Source organism: Kryptolebias marmoratus, linkage group LG8, assembly GCF_001649575.2.
Source record: "Kryptolebias marmoratus isolate JLee-2015 linkage group LG8, ASM164957v2, whole genome shotgun sequence".
Taxonomy (NCBI): Eukaryota; Metazoa; Chordata; class Actinopteri; order Cyprinodontiformes; family Rivulidae; genus Kryptolebias; species Kryptolebias marmoratus.
In genome coordinates this window covers 17,598,896-17,614,772 of record NC_051437.1, presented here as the reverse complement: position 1 = coordinate 17,614,772, position 15,877 = coordinate 17,598,896, and the positions used below count along the sequence as shown (strand labels likewise).

Below are 15,877 nucleotides of genomic sequence, written 5' to 3'. Positions count from 1 at the left end.
ATTATATTCATTCCTTTTTCATCCAATAGGGGGAGAAATAACTCTTCCTGTTACTCAACAAGTCCCTTCTCTGAATGTGTTTAAGTAAATGGTGACAGTTTACTAAAATTGTGTATATTTTAATTAGCAATACTGTGTAAATTAGAATTACTGTGAGACTTTTTAAGGACTTGTAATAATTTTCAAAGTGATTTATTATTTGTAGCCTAGTTTGTTATGTTGCATAACTTATGAGTAGTTTTCAGTTTTCAAACACAAAGGCCTGTTCTTTGTTGCTTAAAGCTACAATAGCAATGTTTAAAAAGTGTTTTTTTATCATCTATGTTATACTTACACATCCCAATAAGTATTAATAAGTTGGAGTGACCAAAAAAGAGAAAACAGAAAAAAAAAATTGTTGCCTCATCCTAAACCATGTTTTGTGCCGACTTTATTGATTGGACGGTCAACCTGTCTACCTTCATGCACTCTTATTGTGCACTCATTGCGCGCACACTGGACTCTACTACAGAGCTCTGCTGTACTAAAAGGTGCTAGTAGAATATGCAAAGATGGCAGCCAAAGAGCAGCAGCGGATTGTTTCTGCTCCATCAGTGTCAAACACAGCTACCAGAGGCAGAACAAGAAAGCTGTCATTCGAACTGGCTGAAAACAGGCAAACGAAAAACAAAAGGTTTAGTCAAAGAAAGAAACCAAGCAAGAGTCAACACTGGGATAGCTTTTCCAACAATCACAGGGAAACTAACTCCATGATTGCTGTTTTTTTTCTGCTGGACAGGTGATGTTTGTTTTATTTTGTTAGTAATATCATTGTTGCATTGCATAGCTATAGTAGCTGCATGACTGTATGGCTTTGGAAGGAGCTGTGACATGAAGGGGTGGGAGTTGACGGTCTGTTAGGACTCAAAATATACCTTTCTGTTTTGTTTGGGAATACACTGCGCACTGCAGCTTTAATGCATGCAGATACACTACCTGTGAGGTTGGGTTGTACAGCCCATTTGACACAGCTTGACAGTTTGGCTGATCAGTGAAGCCCAGGCGGACGTGCGACGGAGAGACAGTGTGGGAGTCAGCAGGGCATGGCTGGACCACAGCGACCTGCAGGAGCAGGTGAGAACAGGTGAGCCACTCAGAACCAGAACGCATGCGCAAAACAGTTTGCTGTTTTTCACTTTTGCCACACTCTTGTTCAACAGCCACAAGAGTTTGAGAAAAAAAAAACAGGAACAGCAGAGTCTCAGGCGCCTCAAAAGCAGAAATTCTGTGCTTGAGTGGGCAGGACAGCGTGGTTGTGCATACAGCTGAAGACACCTACATCTCTCAGCGAGAACATCTCACTGGGTCCTTGGCTCTGGCTTTGGCTCGGCAGGTAGAGCGCAGGCAGGGAGGTGTTGTGGGAGTGGAGGGAGGGCAGCTTGTGACGGTCGATGGAGGCAGATGAGTGGGGCCGCAGGGCGCTCGCAGCAGACAGGGGAGGTCTCATGCTGCGGCCAAGGCTGTTGGACTTGCTCTCTCGCCTCTGATACTCGATAGGTGACTGTAAGGCTGAAAGAGAAAAGAATGGGAAAGTTGTTTTTACCGTTAAGTTTTTGTATAAATAAGAACTTATACATCTATCAAATTATCAAATTGTTTTGTGGCAAAAATAAATACAGCATTATAATGACCTGCTGTGTTGTAATGTCATATTCACAGATGAGCCTCCACACACAGAGTTAGAAACACTTCAGCTTGTTAAGAACAATTGATTAAATATTTAGTAAAAATTTTTCTTTCTTTAGAGCAACAAATGCTGCCATTAAAGACAATATGTTGCTAGTAACAAATTCAAAATCAGCATTTTTATTATTCAAATTTGCATTTTTTGTAGTATTTTACAAAGATAATGGTTCAGTTTATCACTGCAGTCAGTTTTAAATCACATACTTTTACGATAAAGGAGCATTTTTATTCCTGCAACAAAACTAAAATAAACCACATAATGTACATTTTTTAAAATGCAATGTTCTGAGGATTTTGACTTAGTTTCCTAAGTTGTAATGATTTCCATATTAAGACAACACAACCAAAACAAAATATAAATAATTTAGATCCTCTGATTCAACAGCTAACAAAAACTTACAACAAAGTCAGCGACTGGTAAATAGGCCGACGTGATTTTAAAAATTTAGGAGAGTACTCTTCAGAGCTCATACCATTAAGGAAGTTGCGTTGGCTTTCCAGAATCTGAACCACATCATTGACCCAAGCCCTGCAGATCTCTGGAGACGAGGCCTGCAGCTGGAAGCGCACCACGCTCCCATCCGGGTTCCGTGAAGTCAGCACAAAACGCGTATCATCTCCTTCCATGCTGGGCTCCACCCCAAGGCAGCTCACCTGGAACACAGCACATCTGACTCACACCTGGAGGATTTTATCCTGCTGGATTCCTCATTAAATAACACATGCGAGTCTCTAAAGCATCCCCATGGAGGAGTTACATAACGTGTTAAATCGGGCAGGAATTAGCTGGGTGTGAATCTGTTGTGTAACTTCAAACTTGGAGTAAGTTGCACTTTCTCATTTCTTGGTGCTTTATTTCCCTAACACGTCCTGCGTGACTTCACGGAGGCTGAAAAACGCACCTTGATGCTGTTTTTAAAGATGTATCCAGGGAGCGAGAAGCCTTTCTTCTTGTCAATGGGCTCACTAAAAATGACCAGCTGTTCAAACAGGAAGACTCGTCTCTCCTTGGCTCGAGACAGGAAGCTGCTGTCCTGCTCCGTAACGGTGAAGGTGTCCTGCTGGAGCAGTTTGCCCTGGGCTGTGATCTTCCCCTGCGGCAGAAGCACAACAAACACAGGAAGTGGTTAGAGTGTGGATTTGTTGGACAGTCCGAGGGATGAAGCTGTAGTGAAGGCGACGTACCTCGAAGCCTTGTAATCTGCCAACATTCATCATGTCGTTGCAACGTTTTGGCACAAAGCACATCACTTCTACTGCTTTCTGTAAAAAAAAAAAAAGATCAACATCTGTAGTCAAATGCGCATGCTGTACATCCTTCAACCTTCTTTTTATTCATTCAGACACCCACCTCCAGCTCCTCTGTGTCCATCCCTGCTTTGGTGTAGTATTTTAAAAAGTCCTGTTGAAACAAACACACCACGGTCTCAAGAGCATTCCAGATTTATTGCCAAGAGAGAACTGCGGACATCTGCTGGTGTATTTATGGGTGCTGAACCCCCACATTTATTAGAATGCTAAAGGGCAACGTTTTAAATCTAGGCAAAGGTTTATCCCAGGGACCTAATTTAATGATCCCCTTCAAAGATGTTTACATCATGTTGTTTAAATTCTCTCGTAAGGAAGGAGTCTCATTCTGAAATTGCCCTCTCTAAATGGAAAAGCAGCCCAAGCAGACGACGTCCTCAGTGTGTGTCTGGTTTATACATCTGTTTACACGAGCTTCTATGTTTACAGCTCCATGCCAGCTACTGCTGTGTGCGTGTGTGAAGCACTGCAGCATCCTGTTTGTGCACCTTGAGCAGAAGCTGGTACTTCATGATCCTCTGGACAGGTTTGATGAGCAGGTCGTTGAGCTGCAGCCGGTGGCCCAGCTGCTGCCGGAGCTCCTGACAGCGCAGAGAGGAAACATCAGTCAGCATAACAGCCACAGCACACAACACAGCATCTGAAGGTTAATGTAATCCCTCCAAGACGATAAACAGAGAGACATAATGTTTGGTAAACATCAATATTAAAAAGGCTGAAAACTGCTGGTAGAAAAGAAAAATCTTTACTAAAAGCAGATAAACTTGTATTAGGGATGTATAAGTTTGGGAAAAGTAGATGTCTCTCACCTCAAAGTAAGTCTCGATGTACTCTGAGACAATGTGTTCAGACTTGGGCTTGTTCTGACAGTACACAACATACATGTGGAGGCGCCGCTCCTGCAACACAACACAGACATCCATTTACAAAATCAGTTCTTTAAGCTTTTCTTTTGTTTGATTTGACAAATTAATAGACATTTAAGTGATCCTGAGGAAAAGGTATACAGCAAAGTCAGACAAAATGTAACAAATTTTCAAATAAGAAAAATTTGCAGAACAAAACATTTAAAATTAAAGTTCCTTGAAGGAATGGGCATTGCTCATGGTCTTACACAGCAAAGTTTATCTCAATATCTGTAAAAAGATTTAGTCATTTTTCCATTTTCTATAGCTGATTAGCTGAGGCGGCCATCCTGAATCAGGTTGACTTCAAAAGGTAATCAGTTGTAGATGTAGATCCATCGATTACTTCCTGAGAGTTTCAATAAAAACTATCCACTGATTCATGAAATGTTTTCCTAATGGACAAACAATTGAACACACACACACAGGCAATTACACGATTGCCTCCCTTTTATGGTGGCAAAAACAAGAGTACATTTCTGAAAATAATTCAGAAATGTATAATTATTCAATATGTTTAATTTTCATTTTAAGAAGGCTGTTTAATTACCTGCCTGTCTTTATGCTTTTTTCATGTTTCTTTTTATAAATCTTGATTTGTTGTGTAAAATATTTTGAGTTTCTGTGTTGTGCATTCAGAAATGTTCAGTCCTCTCTCTCGCATTTGCAAAAGCACTGTTTTTTGTTTCAGAAGTGTTGTGTTTTTCTAGTGTTTTAAGTGTTTCTCTCATTGTATTTGTTGTAATACTGTTTTCTGGATACTTGTGATTTTTTATACAATCTGATATTAAAATATGTTCACTTGTAAAACACGGTGTATCATGTTGCCTCGGCTTGTAGCTGATCAATAAAATTCTGTATTTGTCATTTTATTCTTGTGTCATCGTTTCCTCACGTTTTGTGCATCAGGACCACCACAGAAATATTTAAAAAAGGCTTCAACATGAGAGGAAAAACCCTTCTTTGATATCGGTGAAAATAACTGAAAGTGAGAAAAAAAAATGAAATCAGCTTTCGGAGTGTTTGTGATCGTGTGTGTGTGTGTGTGTGTGTGTGTCTGGTGGCTGGTGGGGATGAAAGGAAGCAGAACAACAATGATTTGTCTCAGCTCCTTTGAAGCTGACTCTGTCTGGTAGCACCTACTCTTCTGTAACTAATTGGCATGGGAGTGCAGATGTGGCGGTCCTGAGAGAACTAATGGCTCAACATAAAATGAGCATAAGGTTTATGTATAATTTACCCAGGTCGCTCGAGGTGTAACCAGAGCCTTTACAGCGTGTCGATATCAGACTGCACCTAGCAACAGGCTGCAGGGTTGCAGGACTCAGGAACCTGGACTGTTAAACCGTGCTGTTGTACGAGGGGGCGTGCTGCATGTGTTTGACTACTGTAGAGCTGTGTGTTCACACGTGTTTACATGCTGCATGAGGGTAAACAGGCACACATGTTGCATACTGGTGACTCAGATCTCGTTAAAAGTGGATTCTGTTTCTCATTAGGGCCAAGTCAGCATGTTGGCACTGTTTGACACCATGCTTAGATGAAATGCTACATTTCTTTATTCCTCTACTGAGTTCTTAATTTAATTACCCAGTCTGATGAGCCTCACAGGGGTTTTTTTTCCTTTTTTTGTTGGAGGCAGTGGGGGGATGAATATTTTCCATTCATAGAATAAAAATATATCACCCTTCATGCTAGAGCTCTAAACTTGAGTTTAGAAATAATAGGGTCATAGTCAAACCTTAAAAATGCCATTATGCACAGTTTCATGAGATATTGTGATATCTCATATGACACCTGTTAGCGTTTGGAGTCTTTTCAATGACTGTCAGCTACTACTGCACCAAATGTTACCTCATTATCTGATAAATTCAATTAGTTATAGCAGGTCTGTGAAGTCTAAGGTCAATTATCATTGGCAGCCATGTTGAATCGAGTTGACCCCAAACATTTATCAGTTGTAGTTCTACATTAAATGATCACTTTCTTAAAGTCTCATTAAAATTTGTCCAGGGGTTCATGAGCTTTTTTGTAAATGGCACAGACAAACAAACATGCACACACACCGACTGGCAAAAACATTATTGCTCCGCCTTTTTCTTCGATAATAAACAAGATAAATACATTTTTCACTTCATTTCCCTCCGTCTATGAATCCCAGTGTGACCTTTTACTGATTCTGGTTCTATTTGCAGACCAAAACCAATAAAACTGGATCTGTTGTGTGCAATTATTTATTTTTTTATTTATGTATTTATTTGCTTCATTCCCATGTCAGAATACGGAGGAAGAAGTAGGTTGATGTTTTGGGTAAAGCTTTCATATCAAACAGCTACAGACTTGTTTTTATCATCTTATTCTTGTTTTTTTTTTCCTGACCAGTCCAGTCCAGACTTCAAGATCTCATTTCTGTGGGTGCATTGTTGTTAAAACACAGTCTGTCTCGGACGGATCGGTGACAGGGAAGTGGAAAGAGTAAAGCTGGCAGCTGAGAGAGAAAGAAAAGAGCTAATAAACAGGAGCTCTGTGTGTTTTCTTAGCTTTTTTTTTTCCTTCACACCAAACACCAGAAGGAAACAGATCCAGTCCCGCCTGCTCCACTAATGTCCAAATCTGTGTGTGTATGTGCATGATATTTATACTCACATGTTTAATGAAGAGCTGAGCCAGCCTTTCTGGCTCTGCCAAACACTTCTCCAGCTCTCCCAGGAAGTAGCTGCATTATGAAAAACACACACACACAGACACACACACACACATTCAGGCGTGCACAAACGCAAACACAAGCATCTCGTAAAAACAAGTTCAGATTCGTGAACTTTTGTTCCTTTGTCCTCCACTTAGACACAAACACATCTGCAAACCATTGTGTTCATTTCACTTTGCATTTGAAACATGCAAGTTTTAACATTTTTATATATATATATATATATAAGAGACTCACTCTTTATGCCAGTCAAATATTTGATGAATGTTTCCAAAAACAATCTTGTCCTTCCCCTTCATGTCCTCTGGTACTCCTTTGGAGCTCATTGAGGCCATGTAGCCCTGCAGGGGAAGGAAATGGCTGCTGATGTCTGCTTGTTCATACCAACAACAACAAAAAATAAATAAATAAAATGCTCCATCGCCACACAGCTGAGTTCCTATACACCAAACTGTGGCAATCCCACTTCACATATTACTGAGCTTTTATTAACTTTCAGATGGCAAGAATTCTTCTCGAAACCAAAATATCTGCAGCTATTTAAGGCAGCGGGAGATGGATGGCTCTGTAATATAATACTCCTCGGGCTTATTATTCATCAAATCTGCTTAAGGACTGGAGACGGTGGGATGGAAGCAGACCAAAATGTGGAGCGAAGTGAGGGGATTGTGATGATTAGGATTTGGAGGACTCTTTGATAAAGTGGGTGGATGAATGTTTGTGCAGATTGTGAGCTTTACCTCCACTATGAGCCCTAAGTCTTCCACATAGTACTTCTCTGTCTCTATAAGCTCCTTCAGCACATACCTGGAAAGACATCAAAAAGGTTACAAGATCTTTTCACAAATAAAAACAAAAAAAAAAAAACAGAAAATGGCACTTGGATTGTTTTAATAATTTCTTCTGAAGGTGAAGAAACGCAGGATTAAAATGACATGCAAACTTTTCAGGAAAAGGTAAAAATAGTTCAGTATGTGTGTTATATGGAAAAACACTTTGATTTGAATAAATCTAATTATATTTCCATAACCTGCAAAGGTTTTGAAGTCAGGAAACAGCTGATCAGCTGTGGTCCATGTTTTTTTTATTGCTTTCAGTTGGCTATTATATAACACGTTTCAAATGTCACCACAAGAGTTGAGCAAAAAAGCTTTATCCGTGTGACGGCAGCTGGAGAGAACTGTGAGGCTGTCAAGTTAAAAGCTAGGAAAATATTCAGCTTTTTTCCTTGATTTGAAATTGTTAGGCCTCCGGTTTGGTGACAGTTGTGAGTTTATATCTGTCAATTTGTGTGTGCATTAACAGCACAAGACTGCAAATCTTTTAGGCATCCTCAGAAATCTGTTTTAAAAAGTTCCATTTTGCTTTTTGACGTTCCTTCAAAAGTTAGTGCAAAACTGTTCAAGTTTGTTTTGTTTGTGACGGTGTTGTGTCCAAAATAAATAAAGCACCTGTATGAAAAAAAAATCAAACAGAGCTTATAGGGAGATTTGTTTAATTGTCACAACAGTCTAGTGTAACAATATTGAGCTTCCCTGTTAATCAGCTTATTATGCTCAGGCCTGGTGAGGCAGGTTATTGAAAAAGTGGCAATAATCAACCGGCTAATCAATCTACAGATTACCTGGGCCAGTTAACCAGCCTTTATCCTTATCTAAACCATTGGCCACAATTATTGCTACAACTTAATATTTCAAATCAGCTTAGATTTTCTTTCTGACAGTTATTCTAGTTTAGCAAGACAGTCATATTATAAATTAAAGGGCTAGAGGAATGCATATCGCCCGCAGCCATTCATGCCAGAGTGGACTAAGATTGTCTTATGTTGAGAAATGATGGAGCTGTAGTCATTTTGGTCAAACCTTGAAAATAATGTTATGCGCAATCTCATTCAGTCTTGTGAGACGTGCTCAGAGTGTGACTCTCAGCTGCCGCCACGTGAAGTTTTAGCTCAATATCTGTAAAACTGACTGAGTTATAGTCATTTTTGTGTTGCCAAATGTTGATTAGCTGTGGCGGCCATATTGATTCAGGCTGACTCCATAAGCTAATCAGTTGCAGACGTACATTCGGTGGTTACTTTCTGAAAGCTTCATTGCAGAAGCCTGCAGAAAAACGAATGAATGGTCCCACTGCGAAACTCAAATACTGAATCAGCCATTAACTATTCTATTTAAAACTGAATATTTCTTTGTTTCAAAACAGCATCTATATGCTCTCTGTGAAAGATGTTTATTATATTCTGCCTTGATATACAATATATGCATAGTTAACGTTATTAAGCGAATTATAAGGATCTATCGTGGATTATCCAGACTGGCACAGATGAGCACGGACAATGGCAGATTTGCAGAGATGATGATGTTGTTGTCATGTAGCTATCATAATGTCTCTGATGAGCCTTTGGACTTATTTTTAGATGCCATCATCAAACCAAGCCCTTGGGTATATATTTTCATAAGTGCCAACTAATGGCAAACAGCCTTTGTGGATAAATCTGCCCTGAGTGACATTTGGCAGCTGCACTCAAACATAATGCTGTTTGGGCTGGGAACAAACGAGAATTATCATCACGTCTGAATGTTTAATAAGACACATACATGCTTTTCTCTAAGGCACTTCTCCTCTCCTCCTCGGTGTCCGCCACAGCCGACCACTGGCTGGAAGTGTCGTCCATCAGCACGGACCCGCTGTCATCGGGCAGAACACCGGTCGACTGAGTGTCCTGAGGGAGCGGGGACGGAAAGACAGAGAAACTGTTTATCAACGGCCCTGTGCCAGGAGTAAAGTAAACAAAGGGAGATAAAGAGAAGAGCAATGGTAATGGTGTGGGTTCCCAAGGTGACAAGAGAGCTCAGATGGGTATGAGGAACAGAGATTTAAAGATAAAAAGATTGGAGTCAGATTGCTGTTGTTAATGACCTAGGCTGTGGCACACATTTGAAAAAAACTTAAAAAAGAATCAACAAGCAACAAAATAAATAACTGCGGGAGATGACAAAACTGCAGAGAGAAGACAAATACAACCATGACACGCCAGGTACATTCGTATCACATTTATTATGTTTTTCAAGCAGAGGAGTAAAAGAGATAACCAGATCCATCACTCAGCTGCGTCTAATGTTTAAATCTGGCCCTATTGACTGCAGTGCGCAGAGGAAAAAGCCAAGGTTAGAGCCACCTATTCAGCTGTGTCCATGCGGTGCATACATGACCTCCTTTTTGAGCTTCTTCCTGGAATTGATATCATTTCCTGTGTAGGGTTACTGGGAAAACGTAGTTACTGTCCACAGAGCGGTGAAGCGTGCAAAGACTAAAATCACGACAAACTCAGTGGATTCACGCTTCACATCTACCCACAACCCTTATATTTATGTGACAAAGAATTTCTCCTGAAATAAGCAGACTGCACCCCTGCATGTGGTTATAAAAAAACTCAAAACAACATGTTCATGACAACACAATAAGACTTCTGTCATTTTAGCTCTGTTCTTTGAGTCCTTTGTAACTTATTTCACTCTCTCCTGACAACATTTATTTATTAAGGCAGTCGTTCTGTTGTTCCATGAATCCCTGTGTCCACTTGTTCTACTCAAGCAGGTTCTCCCGACATTAAACACACACACAAACCTACACACACCACAGACATACACCAAATCCCTCTGACTCCCCGAGCAGAAGGCTGCCTTACAGATAAAGAAAATAGATGACTGGATAGATACACATACAAGAAAATAGAAAGAAGCAGAACAGTTTCTCCTCTGTTCCAGGCTAGTTCATTTTGTTCTTCTGTCATCTTCTGGATAAACTCGCTGGCGTCTACAAGTATTGAACTTACTGTTTTGTCACTGTGAATGAAAGACAGAGCAAAGAGGAGAGACGGCTGCGTACGGAGAGGCAAAGAGGCTCCACACAGGCCCCCCGCTGCCCCAGCGTGTCCTGCCCTGCTAGGAGCGCTTCAGCCTGGCTGACAGGTCTCCCTGGCCGCCTGATCATTACCAGATGTGCTGTGGCAAAGCCCCAAAGAAAGAAGAAAGTCCTGTCTCGTTCCAATAGAAGTTTTGTTTCTTTATACCCAGAAGAACAAACATGACAACAAAACTGATTTTATGTATTCCTAAAAACCCCAACTATCCAAACAATTCCATTAACTTTCAGTCAGACTTGTCTCAAATATGAAAAAGTAGGGGTCAAACATGAACCCAGCTTTGAATTTTATATTGATCTGAAACATTTAAGTGATAGGTCAGAAATCTTTGAAGTGGGGATTTAGGAAAAGGTATTAATTTTATTATTGTCGTACTCATTTAAAGGACCTCAGTTTGGAGAAATATGGATTATTTCTGACCAAGATTGACAAGTGGACAGCTGGTCTGAGTGTGAGTGAGGCCAAGAACACGCCGACCTAAATCAACTCCAACCTCAAAGTTTTCATTGCGGTTCATACAAACACAACTGTATAAACATTTACGCTGTTTTTAATTTTGCCTTATGATTAGGTTATAATTGCAAGCAAAGAATTCTATAGTTATTTGCAAATGCAAATAGCAGCAGCAGCTTCTGATGCATCCTGAGGCACTTTCTGCAGGATTATCATGTTTCTGTTGGAATAACCATGCAATGTTAAACTGACAGTGGTGTAAGGCTTTAGAAAAAAGCATTTGCATGAACTGTTCTAACATTTTTGAGAGTGCAGTTGTTTTATGACAGCACTTCAGTCTTGGTTTGCTCAAACTAGCCATTAGCTCATCAGCCCGGCTGCAAATCTAATTTTTGCTTTGTTTGATTTCCTTTAAAATAAAGAGGAAAACAGACCTAATATCTATTTATTCCGTTTGAAACCTTTTGTGTGAAAAATGAATAAATTGTATATTATGTGAATAAAAAAATATGACTAAACACGTTTATTGTTAAATGTCACTTTTTCTGTATTGTTCATGTTTGTTTTGAGGGGAAAGAAAAGAATCGAAAAGTTATAATTGAAAGAAAGATCCTGAGAATCCCAAATTATCCCTGAATGTTTAGGTAAAGACTAAAATCACAGGCAGCACTGTAATAAGTACAAATATGTTTTTTTGTGGAAATCAATATTTGTTTTCAAAGAAAACTTTCATGCAAAAAAAAAAAAACATGCATATATTTGGAAATGGGTCATTAAGGTCACAATGTATGCTTGGGATTAAGCTGCCAAACAACTTCTGTTTTCATAGAAGCTCTTACTTATTTCAGCAAAGCAATGCCACACCTCATTCTGCACAGTGTGCCATCATGGTTCCCTTATAAGAGACCCCAGCTGTTTGTAGTCCTGTTCATTGGTGTATTGTGAAATGATAAAATACAATAAACAGGCTGATTTTTTTTTCCGATTGAGCTAAACAGGAAAGCTTTTGGTTTAAAAACAAAGAGGTGATGCAACACTGCAGTAAACACACAAATCAAAGCTGTGCTTCAGCTGAGGGCAAACACAGTTACAAGACATCTCAAGAAGGAAGAATTCCTCTGGATGGCTCTGAAGGCCTCTGTTCTTTTAACGACTTCTTTTCCTGCTTAAAATATTTTGTCAGTGGGTCACGATGGGTCAAGACCCACTGACTTACAACTTCAGGAAAAATACTTTCATAAATATTAGAAACTATTCGCTTTTGAGACCACACTTTATTCCAGTGCTGACATTCGGCAAAAGTCTTAATATTTACATCCATGCTGTGTTTTTATGAGACAAGCAACAATGCTCGTGATACAACACCTTCTGAGGTAGGTAAGTGAATGAAATAAGAAGCCTGCATGATTCTATAACTCTACCTGTCCCCTTTTGTCTAGTTTTCCCTCTGCCTTCGAAGAGGAGCAGTAAAAACACCAAAGCGCTGACCTCATCCTGCTGATGTAATCACCCTAATGCCTTTTGATGTGCTGCTGAGAATGAAATTACATTTTAAGTGCTCAGTTGTTGATTTACAAACAGGAGACGCTCTCTAATGCTCCAACATCATTGTTGTTTCGTATTGATAGGGTTTGGGCACAGCTCATTCATGCCGTATTAAAGTTCTGCAGGCGGGCCTCGGTTTCTGGCAAGCCTTCACTTACAGAAAAACAAAAGGACCTCAGGAACAACCCGACCTGAGATGCTCCTTTTCCTCAAGCGACTGACTGCAACGGTTTGATGGCGAAATGGAAACTTAAGTGTTGGCACAGCGCTCTTTCATCTCATCCGTTGTTTCGCGCTCTTTCCCATTTGTCTCCCGGCCCGTCCTTTTGCAACATGTTAGATGTGAGTCATGTATCGTGCAGGTTGCTGTCAAACTCTGCCCTCTGGTCCTCTGTGCATCAGTCTGCTTTGAGAAAACGTTGCATTTGCTAGACCTACTTATATGTGTACGTGTGTGTTTTTCTATGGCTTGAATGTGCTCCTGGTTGTGTGTGAGTTCTGTATATGTGATTCAACGAAGCGACCAGCTGCACTTTTCCTTTGCCTGATCACTGAGGTCCTTCAGCAGCAAGAAAACAGGCAGAATAAACAAAGTACATCTCTGACCTACACACCAAAACTGCTGCTCTGTTCAGAAACTGTCTCAAAGACAATTATCTGCTACAGTGTATCAGACTTTGTCCACATAGTTTGAATCACATCATACAAATGTTTAATTTACTATCTGTATTTAAAGTAACAGTTCAGATCTTTTGAAGTGAGGTTTTTGGAATGTGTTGTGAACTTTTAATATCTTATCTGTTGTAGACAGCTCTTTGAATGATCTCAGTTTGGAGAAACATAGTTAAATTCTGACTCGATTAAAAAGCCAGCAGCTAGTTTGAGTGGAGCCAGGACTAAAACTCTAATCTTGAAATAAATCAGAGCAACTCATGTAAAAACTTTATCAGTTATTTCAGCAAAAACGGTTACGATACTCCTGCTGAAGGTGCCCCAGGCTGCATCAAAAGTGCTACAGCTAGCTGCTGCTGCTGTTTGCACTTGGATATAACCGTATAAGTCCAAGTAAATATTGTCGTTTTGTAAAACTGACAATGGTTTGAGGGTTTGTCAAATAGCATGTGCATGAACTGTTTCAATTTTCTTTTAATTTGAGTCGTTTTAAGACAGCAGTAAGCCACTTTGATCTTGACTAGCCTTTAGCTCATCAGTCTGATCAGAGCTGAACTGTGTGTCCACATCTGAAGTAGATACAGAGCTGTCTACAACAGATGAAGTCCTACTTGTTCATAACCCTTCCACAGAAATGCATTTCAACTTTCACTTTAAGCTAGTAGAAGGATTAGTTTTATGGTTGTTTTTTTTTTTTTTTTTTTTTACACAATTAAAAAATACAGTAGGTTGGGAGTGAGGTTTCTGGTGCTGTGTGACTGCAGACCTGGGTATTTGGCAGTGATGTGAAACCAGACAGCGAGGGAGTCATAAAACTCGGTGGCTGTAGTGAGGCTGGTGACAGATCCTCAGGGCTTGCCAGGCCATCTTTCCACTCCTGCAGCACAAACACACACACCAAGACACGTCCATGATGTAAAAATAACACAATATCAGCACCAGTCATAACGTTTGTAGCATGTTTATGCATTCGTACGCAGAAATTCAAAAAGCTGGTGAAAAAAAACAAAAAAAAAAGTGAGCAGGGAAACGCCATGAAGTGAGAGAAGCTGAGCCAGCAGTGTTTCTGACACGATACTTCAGAAGTCAAACTTTCATCTCTGCTGTTATTCTTGAGTAAACAAGTCATGGCTGTTCAGGACATTGGCTGCAATTTCTGTTTATGTAAGACAGTAATTAAGAATGTTTATCTTAGGACCAGTTCTTACGACAGCCTTGCCACGGGATGATCTGAGTATAATTTAGATCTCCAAGTTTACTTAAGAGATGGTTCATTTCAAAATGTGTAAAATAAGACTTGCGTGCAAGCATGCAAGTCTTGATGGATTAGTTTAGGTGATGGTAGGAAAAAACATGACTGTTGTTTTGACTCCTGTTTCTCACCGGTTCTCTGTGGGTCACAGGTAGAACGGTGAGGGTCTCGTCAAGCCTTGGGGGGCTGCCAAGCTCTTGGCTCAGGCCTTGGGATGGCAGAGGGGGAGGTTTCCCTTCAAGCTTCCGGACCTGGCGATCTCCTTTGGCAGATGACCCGGCGCTGAGCTTGCGCACGGGGTTTGTGAGCCATTTTTTCAGGGTGCTGACGGAACGTCTGGAGCCCGGCGAGCTGGGGGCCGAGCTGCCGGACGGCTGCGGGGGCAGCGACGCCACAGAGGTGGAAATGCTGCCCTCGCTGCCTGCTGCCGAGTACGAGTCTGGAGAAAAGATACAGAGAAAGAGAAATCAATGCGGCTAGAGATAACGGTTAACTGCGTCACAGGGCAGAGAACACTGTGTATCAAAACCTCCACTGATCAATAAATTAGCCAAAGGTGCAAAAACAGGTTTTACTGTAAGGCATAATAACACTTGACTGACAATTAGATGAGCACAGAGGTGCAGGTCTATGAAAGGTCATGAAGTAAAGGCATAAAGAACTGAACATAAAAATGAAGTAAAAAATTTTTTAAAAACTAAAAAGGACCATATGAACAGCCTTCCTGTTCAAACACAGCTGTGCAGACACACTATAAAAGTTGTACTGTTTAGTTAAAGTAGACAGTTTTTATTATTATTATTATTACTATTATTTTATGATTGTGTGCATGTGGGCATGTCATCATTACACTTCAACACACACAAAAGAGAAGTCAGGTTAGTTGACACTTGCTATGAAAACTACTCCAGAGCTTTTGTAGATTGTCTGCTGCACATGGGAAGTGAGCTGAGGGTTAGCTCAGACCGGACATCCGCTTTAATCTTTTGTACTTGTGTGGGGCGGGAGGTCCTTGCTTGGCCCTGTTTGTGTTTGTTTTGCATTGTCTTCAATTCCCATCCTGCCTCATCCTCCTCAAACTACAGCAACTTTCTCCAGCCTTCCCCGGTCTCCTGTCCAGCCACCTTACATGTCATGTTTGCCATCCATCTTTACATTGCCAACCTTTGACCTTAAATCATCACTCATACCAAAACAGAGAAATATTTCTTGTGTTTTTCACTTGTTGTAATATTGTTCAAATCCAGCATCAAATTCACTTCAGTGTTCAGCAGCATGGCAACAATGTCAATGTTAATAGCTCACCTTTATGTTTTTTGAAAGAATACATTTTGCATGGATTTTCTACAGTGTTTGTGAATTTGGTGCGCATGTTTGTAACA

General features: G+C 40.3%; 1 protein-coding gene across 4 annotated transcripts in view; it reads right to left on the bottom strand.

Moving 5' to 3' along the window:
• The window catches only part of arhgef25a (Rho guanine nucleotide exchange factor (GEF) 25a), a 48,114-nt gene that overhangs the window by 2,712 nt on the left and 29,525 nt on the right, over positions 1 to 15,877 (bottom strand). For all 4 annotated transcript variants that reach the window (XM_037977025.1, XM_037977026.1, XM_025005722.2 and 1 more), the window contains 14 exons: positions 14,627 to 14,934; positions 14,010 to 14,120; positions 9,246 to 9,370; positions 7,386 to 7,452; positions 6,883 to 6,986; positions 6,585 to 6,654; positions 3,843 to 3,932; positions 3,522 to 3,614; positions 3,077 to 3,127; positions 2,911 to 2,988; positions 2,628 to 2,819; positions 2,199 to 2,379; positions 1,319 to 1,548; positions 976 to 1,101 (listed from right to left, as the gene is read on the bottom strand). In XM_037977025.1, the coding sequence (XP_037832953.1) occupies positions 976 to 1,101; positions 1,319 to 1,548; positions 2,199 to 2,379; positions 2,628 to 2,819; positions 2,911 to 2,988; positions 3,077 to 3,127; positions 3,522 to 3,614; positions 3,843 to 3,932; positions 6,585 to 6,654; positions 6,883 to 6,986; positions 7,386 to 7,452; positions 9,246 to 9,370; positions 14,010 to 14,120; positions 14,627 to 14,934 (1,826 nt within the window). The remainder of the gene's footprint in view (positions 1 to 975; positions 1,102 to 1,318; positions 1,549 to 2,198; positions 2,380 to 2,627; positions 2,820 to 2,910; positions 2,989 to 3,076; positions 3,128 to 3,521; positions 3,615 to 3,842; positions 3,933 to 6,584; positions 6,655 to 6,882; positions 6,987 to 7,385; positions 7,453 to 9,245; positions 9,371 to 14,009; positions 14,121 to 14,626; positions 14,935 to 15,877) is intronic.